General features: G+C 47.4%; 1 protein-coding gene across 1 annotated transcript; it reads left to right on the forward strand.

Annotated features, from left to right (window-relative positions):
- The first annotated feature begins 788 nt into the window (after positions 1-788).
- On the forward strand, positions 789-14365 carry LOC8042432 (ras-related and estrogen-regulated growth inhibitor-like protein). The gene is made up of 3 exons (XM_040499007.2): positions 789-861; positions 13295-13428; positions 13931-14365. Exons 1-3 carry the CDS (start codon positions 789-791, stop codon positions 14363-14365), a joined length of 642 nt encoding a protein of 213 aa, XP_040354941.1.
- Positions 14366-14774: the final 409 nt, after the last annotated feature.

Here is a 14774-nt window from a genome sequence, read left to right on the forward strand (position 1 = left end):
GAAGCTAACGCAAAAAAAAAAACTTGCTAAACTAAAAATAAAAAAAAGTCAAATCGATGCTGAGTTACGCCATGTGTTAGAGCGGCCGTGGTGGGGCTTTCCTTGTCCGCAATCTGAGAATAAAATTCGGTTCTTTGTGCAGATGCTTTGTCATGGAACACGTTCCGTGTTTGGAGAAATTTAAAAACAAAAAGGATGCAGCTAAACCAGCAGCAACGCACGCACACGCGCGCACACGTACGCGCACGTAGTCTGAAGAAACGGATATGGCGACAACCGTTGATTTCATGCTGTGCAACTGTAGATAAAAAATTCTTGTACCTAAAAAAAAAAAAAAAATCTATAAGAAATTTGGCGTGCGCGACCGACGCAAGAACAAAACAAAACTTGACTAAAAAAAGGAGAGGCGAGTCTGCGCGCGGGGAAAGTGTACAAGCGACAAAAAATCAGCGGCTCTATTCAAACTTGCACGTGGAGCGGACGGCGTTCCTCATTGGCTGAGGCGCACGGTCACGTGACGCGGCTCCCGGGTATAAAGGGAGCCCGGCCGCGCCGCGTGAACGCAGTCAGCGCTCAAACCGCGTTGGCAGCGCTTGTAAGCTTTTTTACTTCGTCTGCTTTTCGTGGGACTTTCGCCGGTTGGATCTTCACCCGTTTATTACGGGTTTACATAATCGTACGGTTCACCGTCGTCGGTATTTGGCCTCGGTGCGCGAGAGAAAACAAAAAAAGACACAAGACTTCAATCGCTTTTCGAGTGATCGGTGCTTGAACTCTTCGTCGTCATCATGACCCGTAAGAGCAATGGACTTTCACCCATCCGCGTTATGGTCATGGGAAGCAGGAGCGTCGGCAAATCTGGTGAGTTGCATCTTCGTTTTCCGCATGGTATTCTAAATCTCTATATATATTTTGAAGATAATGTCCAACTCACTCTTTATATGTGTGATTGTGTAATTTACATGACTGGCAGCTTCGATAGCTCGCGGTTGTCCCGCTTATTTATTAATTGACGCTAAGTTCTTTTGCGGAATTCAAGTTTTCCACTGTTTCGATCATCCACTTACGAAAGCAGGCAGGGATCTTTAGATTCTTGGACTACTCCGATGGCACAATATGAAAAGCAATTAAAACTAGTTAATTGCGCTGACAAACGTAACAAGCATTACACTGCGCCTGAGTTCGTCAAAATATATTGCGCTCGAAGTAAGGTCCTAATGCCTCAAGTGCCCGAAACCACATAAAGATTTCATTGCTCTAAAAACGTGATGATAGACATATATCAATACATATTAGAATATAATTAATTGCACAGCATGTTCAATTTCATCTTTTTTTCTTTAAGTTAGTTTTTTGTTCTGCACACAGGTGTATACTGTAGGAGCAAAAACTATTCTTCGGCGTGATTAAAATGAAAGCATGCAAAAGTCTCACAAAATGTTTTTTCCTTGGGAACCATGGATGGATGGATGGATGGATGAATACGGCTGAGCCCTTTGGATCGGGCAGTAGCTTACGCCACCTAGCCATTTTGTTTTACCATTTAAGCTTAGAATATTTAAATGTGAAATCTATATTCACTCCGCAGTGCAAAGAAAGTGAGGCTATGAAACCCCCTTGCCATCAGTGGATAAGAAAATACCTAGTTTTCTCTCGATTTCTGCCACCATTCACTTAATCTTTGCTTGGTAATTTCTACAGTCTTGAAATCCACTCTCCCTTCGCTGTCTCTAAAACCCAATGACTTTATTAAATCTTTGTTGTCTTCGGTAGGCATAGGGTGAAGCCCTTTACAGTAGAGTATCAAGTGTTCAGCCGTCTCGTCCTCCTCTCCACAAGCAGTGGAGAGGAGGAAAGCGTAGAAAGCGCCACCTGGCGCCTGTTGGAGCACTCTTGGGTCAAGGGTCCTATAGTAGAATACGGACGGGACGCGTGGTTCTCCAGCAGGCCGACAGGCGGCACGCGACGTACCAGACGCGCTGCAGACGCGCGAAGGAAAGTCTTTAGAAACGCGTCGAAGCAAAGCAGCGGGGCCGTTGTTGCAACCACCACCTGTCCCGACGGACTTTTTTTTTTCTCTTTACTGTTAGGTTGTGCGGCCTCTGGTTTTTAAAACTTGCGAGCGGAACTCTGGAACGTTGGGGGCGTAGTAAGGCCCCAAGGGGCAGAGGGGAGCGCCTTGACAGCAGCCTTTCAAAGCCGATCTTCTATTTTCTTGTTAAAAAAAATATATATATAATGTGAGAGAAGACGTGAAAAAGTTTGGGGTAGTTCGAGCCGGGAATCTCTGGTTCTGTTTTGCTCTTTCCCCCGCTTGTTTTCAAGAATGGAGAAGCCAGCTGTCTTTCGGGGAGGAGAAGGAGGGGGGGGTGGGGGGGGAAGGGGGGGGGGGGGGCGCTTGAAAACCGGACGTCTGGACGTCTCGTACCTGAAGACTGGCCGAAGTCTGTGTATCAAACTTCGTTTTTGGTGTGCTCGTTTTGGTTTTAGCAATGAAAGACTCGTGCCGTTCGCACCATTACTGGCAGATCAAATAAAACGTTACGGTTCAATATTTTTTATTATTGCCGAACTTGTCTTACTTTTTACCTTAAGTAAACCACAACCCCCTCCTCCCCCCCCCCCCCCCCCAAAAAAAAAAAATTAATGGAAAAAAAAAACAGATTCGCCACGAGGCTTGGAGTGTTCGCGTATTCATTCTACTTTACAAATAAGTCTAATAACAAAGATGCTGACCCGATCAGCCGACTTCTTTAAAATGATGACAGCGCTTTCTCAGTTAGATATTGCCACGCTCGTCCGCGAGCGACCGCGTGCGTGACCGTGGTACATCAGGAGACCTTTTAATCAAAGCTCACTTAATATCGAGCGAATACCCTCGTCACTCCCTTTTTCTCCTAAGTTTTACCTTGCATACAGTGGTTCGCTGATTTATTTTGATTGTTTTATCGTTTATTTGAGCGCCGTCGTCAAATAGGGCTTTGAAATGCTTGCCGGTTGAAAATGCGGGAAAAGTAGACCAGGTCCTTTTCTGCACCACTCACAACGCAGCCTTGAAATGAGCGCAAGTGACCATGCCGAGTTTCTCCTCTTTCCATGAGTCGACAGCCAGCGGCCCCTGGGGGCCGCTCCTAAATTACAAACCCGGCAAGACGCCACCCCTACTTTTCGCGGGCAGACGTGTAATCATACACATCTATTTGTTCGGTACCCCTGGCGACTTTTGCAAAGACCAACACCTGCACTCGTCCATGCGCTTTGGCTCGACGGGTCAGCTCACTTCCGTTTGATGACAGAGCGCGGCCAGGTGAACCTTCAATAGAAAATCCAAATCGCATGCGCGGAAATGTTTTAAAAAATCTTTCGTTTTGTACGTAAGAAAGAGGAATGTCTGTAACTCTTTCTGAAGCTTCGTCTCTGCGCGACCACTATTCGCATACCTCTAATACCCTTTAGGAAAACCGATATCACCAGGCGTTTCGTCGATGACTTCGAGGCTCACTCCTGAGGTTGCGAGCAAGAACTTTGTAATTGTATCAGCCATGGCCATCCGTTACCTTTTGTCGAAACAGACGACCGCCGGCTGAGTCATTCCTTGCTGCACGTGCGAAGGAGAAGTACCCCAGTATGTTAAAAGCAAGTCCGAGTTTGTGTGAGTACTGCGCGCGCGTAGAAACCAGATTACTGTGAGGTCTGCGCAAGCGCACTGGCGACGGCAGCGCTACCGACGTCCGGGAGTTGAGTTGGCGTGTAGAGGCCATCGACCAGCCTCGCCCGTCGGCACTTCAAAGTTCGAGACCGCAACAAAGGCCGAAAAGAGGATCATAAAGGCCGGGTTTCCTCCGTGGCTTCCGGCGATTGTTTCGCTGAAAACGCTTTCAGAGACGGGCGCCCCCTCTTGTCTCCCCCTTTCAAGTGCACGCGGGAATGGTCGTAAACTAAGAAGTTCGTGATGTTCGCAGGGCCTGTCTGGTCCCGGTCTCGCCTGTTTGTTTCAAAAAAGGGCTTCGCTTTGGTTTGTAATTGCTGTTTTTTTTCGACCTCGTAAAGTAAGGCTTGTGCACGGTTGCTCTGGACTTGAGTTCAAAGGTAAAAGTCCGCGCTCTTCTCGCTTTGAATTTCGAAGGCCACTCGGTGGAGTGGTGAGTGTTGCGGCGCTGAAAACAAAAATATTTTATCGATGCCGAACTTTAGTTCGGCATCAATGAAGATGTACTCACTTATTCTAATTACTCATTTAAAAATGGCGTTTGTGGCACAACACGACTGAAAGAGATTTCCGTTTACACGAGACATTTGTTTTGGACACGATTCCCGATTTGAGTAAATTTTGTCCATGTATACGCGAAGACTTCATCTCCTGCCATTAAAACCAGTTTAAATGAGGGCTCTAATAATATTAATCAATCATATTTGCCCTTTGCTTGCTACCTCAGAAGAACTATAACATTTGGAATGTTAATTATAAAATGACAAAAACTGCTTTCCTGTTCGTTATTACACTTGTTTCTTTTATTGTGTATACAAATATATATATAAAAGCGACACGACGATTGTCAGCCACATATTTTTTCCTGACGGTAAACGGTACCGTAAATATCCTCCCCATATCCTCCGGCGTATGCACTGTTAAGTTCGTAGCTCGGCAAAGATCAAATGCCGTTCTCCCAAGCACGGAGGATAAAACAAATCGTCATGCGATCCATGCGGAAACCTCTATGCTCTCATCGTGCATAAAGCGTCAAGTGGCACGCGGATTAAATAAATGACTCCGCGCGACTAATGCCACACAATTATCGTACAGACTAAATAGCGTCCTCCATTCATCCGAAAGTTGAAGCACCGCGTTCACGTAATTGGACGACATTACACAATGTGTTCGTAGCTAGGAAAAAAAAAAATGAAAGAAAGAAAGAGAGGCAGATGAAACTAACGGGGTAGAAATAAAACACGATATCGAGGTTGTACGCTATTTGCTTTGCAAGTTTCCTCTTAATTCCGTAATTATACTTAATTTATCCCTGAGCTGACAGTGCAGTGGAAGCTAGGTGCTCGTTGGGCCAGTGATACGTCCATTTTTCGCCACGCGTCCACCTTCCCTATCCATATCCCCGCGCAGAGAGCGGGATCCAACGATGGAAGGTTGATCCGTGTGGCGAGGGCGTAGCTCCCACCGCACTGTCAGCTTAGAGTCGAACGCGCTATAGCGAAACTCGGTATAGAACGAATATGACACGCCGCTGCGTGGTTTTCCTCTGGGTAACGCCGATAATAAAGCAATAAGTGTGTACGGGAAGTCGAGCTGCAGAGGTGAGGCCACCAACGAAGCAATGGAAGCTCGAGCAGAAGTGTAGTGCTCATCGCGCACTGATCTAAACGAGTTCGAAAGGATATGATGGGCAGAGCCGATAGCGATCAGTATAGGTATACCCACGCGGCATGTCGGCGGCTGCTTTCCCAGAAGCATCCCTGCACGGTTGTACCCAAAGGGGTAACACTCACGCAGGAACGTTGTGGTGTCTAAATGTAGCGTAGTTATTTTAGCATGTCCTCGTTTTTTTCTTTTTTTCTTTTGTTTTTTGTCTTGAAATTGCCTTGAGGTTCGAAAGAGATGTAGGGGGTAGATAGCTTGAGGACTGATGGCCCGCCGGGTAGGAAGAGTGACATTTTGGTACCCGTAAGACCGCCGATTCGATTGGCTCAGTGACGGCAATTATTTGAACTGGAAAAGTGCGGGACGACTCATTAAAGCCTTTCGGTCCACCCAGTATGGCAAACGTTTACGTGTAGGATTTGAGGGAGTGCTTGCTGCGCAGCGACCTTCATCACGTTGCCTGCTTAAAACGAAGAATCATTATGGCGACCCCAACTGATACGCTTAGAGTCCTGTATACCGCCTGTTAATTGGCGTATCCCCCAAAATGGCAGCTAAATGCGTCATGGGTGCCGCGTTGGGTAACGCTAGTGTACCCTGATTTTGAATCATTTCCAACTGCTGGACTGAGGTCATGTGATTTATGAGCCGCGTGTCCCACTCAAGGTCCCAGGTGTAGTGTCAGCAGAAAACTGTACAAACGCGAGGATGTTGTGCAGAAAACAAATCCTCATGTGAGAGAAATTTCTTTTCATCGAACCACGGTTGTAATAACTACAAAGTTAATTAGACGTATGTGCTGTCATAACATTTTGTTCCTACACTGACTATATTCGGTGATCGCTTAACCCATTATCATAGAGTGGTCACTGCAGATGAATGCAAATAGGCAACTAATGCGAAAGCGTGCCTCGGACTTGCTGCTCTTGCGTATTTTCAGTGTGGTTCTTCAACGGATGCATTGAAATGATGAATGAGGAGTGCGTATGTGCTACCCGGTTACTTGTGTCAGAACAAATTGCATTATCCGTTTCTTTTCCGCATACTTACACGAGCTGCTTGTTCCTAACGAGGTACAGACAGGACACGCACACAATTACCGAGTGGGCGCTGAACCATTAATCTGGGTTATCATTTCTCAGCCAATAATTCCTTAGAACGGGTTTTTATTGTTGCCGTGTTAATGTGCCACGCAAACGAAGCGGTAGGAATCGCAACTCCGGGAGCCAAAAAGATCATCCCCGTGTAACTAGCTTTTTCGTAATCAACTGTACTTAGCGCTGAATGAAGACCATGTGACCAAGGACGGACGACATGTCGACCGAGTTTCATTTGTCCATAGTAGCAGATCGTGACTAAAGTCACTGAATACCGGGAAAGCAACGCCACTGCCTTCCCTACCTCCTTGCCAAACACAAACAAACACTAACATACAGACGTCTAGAACCTCGCAATGCGAATGGCCAATCGGTCTCCGTTGCTATGGCAATGGCCATATTTTCCCCTGGTAATCTTCGAAGCTTCGAGAGAGTCGTTCTAATCCTGTCGTACCAAGATCACCATGGAGCATCATCGTATACTGAAAGTGTTCATCGCCAATATATGCGTTCTTGTCACTGTCTGGGCAGTAAATTTATCAGTCATGCCCATCTTCACGGATCTCTTACGAGTGTATTGTTCTTCTTGCGTATTTCAAGACACGAAACTTATTTTTCAATGCATCCTAGCACAGAAATCACACGTGGTGGTGGTAAGAAGATGTACGCAGACAGGGACGAGAGTGAAAACGAGACAACACAATACGCTAATTTCACGTGTTTAATCCTTAGAAAAGCAAGGGAATAAATACTGAGTACCATCGCGCCATTCAACCAATCCCATGGCACGCCAATATTCTCAAGAACTGTCTCTCCTTGTCGCCCAGAGCCAGTGACAAACGCGCCAGGTGCGCATCCACTATTGGCCCTCTCCCCCTCCCCCCCCCCCCTATCTTATTCACAACGCTTGCACACACAGACTTGTCGCCCAAATCGATCGACGCCGCGCTGATACATCGATCCCCGCAGTTTTTTATTAGGTTTGCCTCTATGACTTCTCTTACCGTCTTTACTCTATGTTTTCTAATAACATTTCAGAGTGACGGTTATTTGTCAATGGACTGCCATGACTGAGGGTGTAAACCTGAATTTAAGTTGTGCACTGCTATCAGGACACACAGGAATAAGACAGTAAGAGAAACCATATAGGCAGACCTGATAAAAAAATCTACGGGGATCGATGTGTCAGCGTGGCGTCGATCAATTTGGTCGACAAGGAGACACAGGTCTTGAGGGCATTGGAGCGTCATGGGATTGGTTGAATGGCGCGATGATTTAGAGTATTTATCCCTTTGCTTTTCTGAGGATTAAGCAGTTGAAGTTAGCGTATTGTGTTGTCTCGATCTTACTCTTGTCCCTGTCTTGAAGCGCTATCGTGCTCCCAAATACTCATAGTGAAGGCTCCGCAAACATAGATGTTGCCGAGGGCGGGCGGGCCGAAATTCCGCTTCAGGAACACCTTTAGCATCCGGGAATGCCTCCCCGTCTAGTTAGGCTTAGGACCAGAAAAAGGCCACGAATCTGAATGTCGCCCTTCTTGGCCGTCTGCCCACTATCTTTGGAGCTCATTTTCGGGTTTAGGAAGGTGTTCGCGCAATCGCATTTTACTGCGCTCGGGGCGTTCTTTTTTTTTTTTTTTCGTCGCTGCCTGCGGTGTCACTGTGATAATAGGACGTTCGGTGTTCAGCCCCCAGCTGTTGTTGTTATTCATTTTCTCTCTCCCAGTGGAAGAAAACGGGTTGTTTCGAATTGTACTCCTCTTAGATGACGCTTTTGATGTCAGTGGGACAGCGTGTTTTCGCTGGAGGTTTGACGCTACTTACCGAGTTTAGGATGCAGAACAAAACAACAAGGAAGCGACGAGTTTGTTTGTTTTTTCGTTGGATCCGAGCTAGATGTCTCGGACGGGGAGGACGATGCCCCGTAAAGCCGTCAGCAGAGCCACAGCGGCCTTCATCTTGGAAACTCACTAGGGGGAGGGAAGTTGACTTGAGCGAAAGAGGAAGACAGAAATCAGGTGAAGGCTTTCTTTTGGGTCTGACAGCACCGGGGTACCGGCAGGATTTGAAAGCGCGCTTGGTATGCGCCGAGCATCCGAATACTTCAACGTCGAGGATTTTGCTTTTTCTTCCGTCAGATAGAAAGATGAAGATCTACATGAAGAAGCGCTGCTTAAAGTAAAAACCGCGATAGTGTGGTAATTGCAATCTCGGTAAAGATGAGCATAAGTGGGATTGGAGAGACGGGAGCAGGAGTAAAGTGGATTCATCTCAAAGACTGATCGCAGCCTTGAAAACAAAAACAGATTTAATGCAATGATAAAACACTACAGAAGTTTGTACAAAACAAAATAAAGTACCTACACGCGTAAACGTTTAGTTGTTTATGTTTAAACTGAGACGTCGACCTTCCGATACTCTAGTGTCACTAACTCCTACCGGGAAACTGAAGCACCCACTAAGTTCGGGATGGCATCCTCCAGATACGCTTCAAGAGCCCCATTCGGGCCGGCTTTGGAATTCGTCTGAGAACGAGGGTAATGGAATGTGAAACTAGACTAGCACGTGACCACGCGAGCCGGCCAGCCATGGAGGTCCAGGAAAAATTTTCGCAGCACACCTTGCGCGCACATATCGGGCATCTTTGAGTCAGGATTCCAGCGGTGCGTAAAGGAATGATTGAGAGGGATCCTGGCGGGCCAAGGGGCATCGTCATCGTGGAGGAGAATCCGTCAAAAAAACGCGCCGAGTCTGACAACGAAAGGCTGTTTCGTGTAGGGATACACTTCTCGGTTTCGAACAGTGCTCCAGGAGGACGTATGTTGCGTGGAACCGGAGTTCTTTCAATTGCAACTGAAAGGGGGGGAAATGTTAGAGCCGCTGATGCGTGGTCCTCCGACACGGAAACCGGATCTGTAAGACACTGGAGCGACGTGTGGGGTGGATGGGCGTCAAGATGTTTCTTGAGAATCGATCTACTCGTCGCGCGGCTGTAATTGCGGTACGTATGGCTTCTAGACCAGCTTGCGAGGAGAGGAAGATGGAAAGGAAGAGTGCAACGTGCGTACGAGTTCGGGGCGGACGTTTCAGAGATGGGAATAGCTCTTCCACTCTCATTTTTATTGGGGCAAATCATAGGGCGGTTTGCAGTTCGGCGTGGAGAGTGAACACAGATGGCCGATCCCCTGGACACACCTCATTAAGTCGGGTTCACTGCTTCGCTCCTCCTCAAATAACAACGATGTTTTTTTTTTTTTTTTTTGTTTTCTTTTAACATTGCATTTTTAACTGGCTTCGTGTTGAACCTTTTGAGCCTGAGATACGTGGCATCGGATTCCTCGCCACTTTCTTCTCCACCAGTTGTGAGAACAATGTAACTATTTACATACCCCTTTTTCTGGGAACACGAGATAAACACTTCTTCTCATTCCACTTAGAAAGAAAACACATAAAAGAACCCTCTTAGTAGAATCCGTGGTGTTGCAAAGACAACTAGCTTTTCACAACGCCATAGCAACACTTGCCACAGTAATACCAACAAATCCTATATAACAAAGCCGTAGTGCTTATAGAGGTGTCGCCATCAGCGAAGCCCAACGATGGTCACATATTGGACACGACGATCGAGTCAACCTTCGGCTCAACATAACTCGAAGCCTATCGCTGACGAAGCCCTCGTTCCCAATCTGTGTCAGCGTGGGCCTTCGAAGGTGACGTTAAAATGTCAGCACTACGGCCTTGTCTTCTAGGCACTGTTGGTAATACACAGTGTATGGGGACAGGGGGAGTGAATGGTACGTCGCCCTCTCACTCACTCACACCACCCCTGCACGCTGCCGTATTTGTCTATACTGGACTCTAGAACGCACCTTCTGCGCACGCGTCGTAGCTATCTTCTGCGGTATATCAGACGCCGTGCATATACGACCACAACCCAGTGACTCGGCACTTTTGTTTTTTCCTGAATTATAGGCGTTGGAAAACTGTATGCAAACCGGCGATTCGTATGAATACCGAGCACCCTAAGAATGAGGCATCTTAGCGAGGCGGCTGAGGTTCGTGTGCCATCAGTGCGGACACGAATCTCAACCAAACGCTGACAGCACTGGTGTTGAAAGTGTGCCACCCGCGTTGGCCTCTTCTAAGCGACGCCGAAACATCAGGCACCATGGCCTTACTCTCTCTAGTAGGTGCCCGCAGCGGCTTCTCGCAGATTCCTTCCGCTCTCACTCCAGACCAATTTGAAGGAGGCACTTGAGCGGCTTCTCCATCATGCTCGTACGCCTCATCTCCTGTCCCGACTGGACATCCGGTCCAGCCCTCCGCAGAAAGGCGATATCCTCGCTGCCACGCAGGCACGGACCTCGGCAATCGTCGCCGAAATTGATTTTACCTTACGGATGGTCGGGCCCACAGCCTTTCACCCGGCGGGGCCCACAGGTGTCAGGAGGCTCGCGACGGCTTCTCGATCATTTTCCTCTCGAGAGGGCGTGCTCGACTACCGCGTAGCCCTTCGTCACTGTCAGTGGTGAGTGCGGCGAGCGAGGCCTGAAATTGAGGAGCGCTCGCGGGCTACATACACCGCGATTGTGTCTGTCTCGCTATTTCTCGTAGCGGCGGGAAAGAGTTACTGAAAGTCACATGCGTTTCGCGAGTATTGAGCCGCTGGCGACATAACGCAATCGCAACTTGGGTGTCCGCAGATTTATGAGTCGTTCTTGTGTCATAATCATGTGATGTCAAGAGAAGTCCCGTGAGCGGCAGTCTTGACACCCTTCTTTTCTGCCCAACTCTTGATTTGGCTTAGATGTTTCTTATACACTGCACCTCACGACTTATTCAGATATTCCAGGGCAACGTGGCTAAATGTAAACTTATCTAAATATAGGTAAACACTGAGGCTTCGAAATTCAGCGCAGGCGACCGAATAAGATAAATACGCAATACTTTTTACTACTAATCCCAGTTAAAGCCATAATAGCAGCGTCATGATGTGTACCAAACTGACACCTTGTTGTAAAAATTTCCTTCCCTAGTGTGTTGGTCATTTCACGCGACCGTCTTTTCAAAACTCCCTCAACGTCCATTTTATGCTTTAACCTTAGGTCGCTCCTAATCGCCAAGCAAACAAAATTAATGGGAAATGTGTTCAAAGGCAATCATTTCAGGCTGACGCCTGCCTGACAGGTTACTTCGCCCAGACGCGCTACGCGCACTTGAAGACTCACTTTTAGAGGCGAAGGAGCGCCGGGTGTTGAACATCTCTCCGACTCGAAGAGCGCTCAAGATTGCCGGCGAGAAATCCTCTCCGACTCCTTTCGCAACCTTCTCCAGGCGTATTAGAAAACTACAACAAAAGTTACGGCACGTAACCTACAAATATCAGGTGTGTCCTCCAGCTGAGACGGTGCGACCCTATCCGTCAAGAATAAGGCAACGGCCTCTTTATTTTGCTTGATTTTCTCTTTCCGGGCACTTGGGATGCGTAACACATACAGCGTTGACCACTAGAAGCCCGGAGAGCGATCTGCGTGTAAAGTAAATAAATACTACAGGTTGTTCCGCTCCCAGATGATTAAGAGTGACCACGGGTGCACGACTGAAACTGACAAGCAAGGTCGAATTTTTCTACTTTTTTTCTTTTTCTTGTGGCTCGCCCGTTTCTCACGCTGTTTTCCCACCAAATATCCGGTACTGATCGCTAAACGTGTAACCCCGGGCGTGCCTGAATGTCGGCGGCGTTGTCCCGCTGTGAGTTTTTTTCTCTGAATTGGGAGCATTCGCCTTTCTCCCCGGAATCTTGTTCCCTATTCAAAGGCTACCCGTCGACTTCAGCCCAGTTGGCAAATAGATCCACCAGCATGACACAAATTCTCGCACTTCTCGTTTTCAGCTTTGGAGGCTGGTATGCACGTGACTTAGCTAATAAGAACCCTCAACCCTTGAGGGTTTCTTAACAGCCATCACTGCGGCTCTCGATCATTACGCGAAGCGACACTGAACTTGCAGTGAATGTAAAATTAGGCAAAGGAGAAGTTTGGCGGCAGTATAATTGTTGTTTTATGGTTACGGTTGCCACGCAGTCGCCTTGGCAGACAAAAGAATCTTATAAAGTCGCCTCCCACCATTCAGCGTTTTCTTTTTATCTGCCGCTTCTTCACACCCCACGCCCATGTCCCGTCAGCGATCTCTAATGATCCGTTTCCTGGAGTGTATTTTTTTACGCCCCGAAGCCGTCTGGTGACCGGATGAGCGAGGGGACGTTGAACGTCCACCAGCAAAAGGGGTACGACTGCCCGCTGACGCTCGCTTATACACTCGACCTTGCAATCCGAGTGTGCTGATGACCTGAACGATTTCCCTGCGGTACACCACTGAAACCAGTTTTACGGGGGGGGGGGGTCATGTTACTTGTGGAACGCTTGTCTGCATTCCATCTGGAGCGTGTACTTTCGGTAGACAAGTATTAAACAAAAATTGCGTTTTGATCCGGTTACGACATTGATCATCCGGACCAGTTATCCATTTATCAGACGTTAAGATCTTCCTGGCGCCTTCCTGCGCAATTAGGGGAGACACGCGGAAGGCAAGACGATATCGGTGCAATCTTTGTGTGAACATTGACGAACTCAGCTGCAGCACTCGCTTTCACCAATCGTAGCTGTCGAACGGGACAGACCGATCGAGGTTCCAGAAGGTGCTCGTTTCGTGTCTTGATGATCAAAGCAGTGGAAAACGCAGGACCACATTTAGTTTCTGTAAAGATGATATCGCGAGTTTGTAGTGGATGACAATCACAACTGTCTTTTGTTTGGTCTTTACAGCCGTGACCGTCAGGTTCCTGACCAGGCGGTTCATCAGCGAGTACAGTTCCATGAAGGACCTCCTGTACAGACACACGGTATTGGTGGACAACAGGACGTGCGAGCTTGAGATCCTCGACACCTCCCGCCATCAGGTGCGTTCATCTTGCCAATATCAATCGAAGAGACGAGCCTATCTCTAAGATTGATTAGGATTTAAAGAGCAAAATTTATATCTTGTTATGTTAAAAGTTGCTGTTTGGCCGCGTAAAATATACACGTAACTTCAGCATGTTTGGTACTACAAATATTTAATAATCATTCTACCTAAATCACGAAGCCCGTCGAAACTGCTAGGGACAACTAGGAGGACTCAGAATGTCAGTAAACGTTTCGCTGGGAGTTTTAACGAAATATTGATTTTCGTTTGGGAAAATTTTAAAACTTACTGCAGACGTCCTTGTTCTCACACGTGAGGTCCGTCGCAAAATCTACTGCATCATACTTTTTTTTAAGTAACTCATCATTTGAGCAATTCTTAATTTTATAATTCTACGACTGAACGGGGTTAAAGGAAGTACTTACTCACGTGCCGGGTGAGTTGAGAACCGAAAATAATTGGTTTTTGTCCTTTTTGTTTTTTGATCACCGCAGCAGGAGAACAAATTCCCTGAGGACAAGATCAACTGGGCGGACGCCTTCGTGGTGGTGTACAGCATCGAAGACCGTTGGAGCTTTGAAGAAGCCTCCCTGTGTCTTCAGCGGGTCCAGCACCACTGCCCTTGCCTGCCCGCCATCCTGGTCGCCAACAAGCGGGACCTATCCCACGTTCGCCAGGTGGACGTGGACGACGGCCGAGAGCTGTCCCTCAAGCTTCACTGCCAGTTCTTCGAGGTGTCCGCGGCTGACAGCTACGCCGGCGTCAGCATCGCCTTCCAGAGCATTCTGCGCGAGGTCCTGGCAACGAAGATTTTGCGGTCCCTAACACCGGTGCGACGGCGTCTCAGCGTCGTCACGGTGTCCAAGATGCTCGGAGCGGTGTTCGGCAAAAACGCCAAGCGCCATAAGAAGAGGCCGTCCTTGTCCTTGTAAAAACACTTCGTTAACTCACCATCATCTCCGGCCCTGCATCAGTGGTCGTTGCACAGAAACAAGTGAAAGTCATTATGTGACGGACGTCATGCGATTTTCACCTGGAACAATGAACATCTTGTAGTAGCTCAGTCGATGCCATAACACAAAAGTGGTTTTGTGTCATAGCGCTCGACAGTGTTTGTGTACTTTTGTTTTGCATGGTGGAAAATTGAAATTGTGTTCATGTGCAGCGCCGTCACAAGATCATCTCCGTAGGCAATGCTCATTTTATTTATATTTGAATCGCTCATATTTGCTCGAGGCAATTCTCTGAATTGTTTGAATTACTTCTAAATTTAAAATATATCTGCTAAGTCAATACATATATAGGCCAAAATGCCTATTTAACTAGTTTTTTTTTAGATAT

This window comes from Ixodes scapularis, unplaced genomic scaffold, assembly GCF_016920785.2.
Source record: "Ixodes scapularis isolate PalLabHiFi unplaced genomic scaffold, ASM1692078v2 PGA_scaffold4__175_contigs__length_147842914, whole genome shotgun sequence".
Taxonomy (NCBI): Eukaryota; Metazoa; Arthropoda; class Arachnida; order Ixodida; family Ixodidae; genus Ixodes; species Ixodes scapularis.

Coding starts and splice junctions, on each gene's coding strand:
- LOC8042432 (XM_040499007.2), top strand. CDS start 789: ATGACCCGTAAGAGCAATGGACTTTCACCCATCCGCGTTATGGTCATG. Junction 862..13,294: donor CAGGAGCGTCGGCAAATCTG/GTGAGTTGCATC, acceptor TGGTCTTTACAG/CCGTGACCGTCAGGTTCCTG. Junction 13,429..13,930: donor TCGACACCTCCCGCCATCAG/GTGCGTTCATCT, acceptor TCACCGCAGCAG/GAGAACAAATTCCCTGAGGA.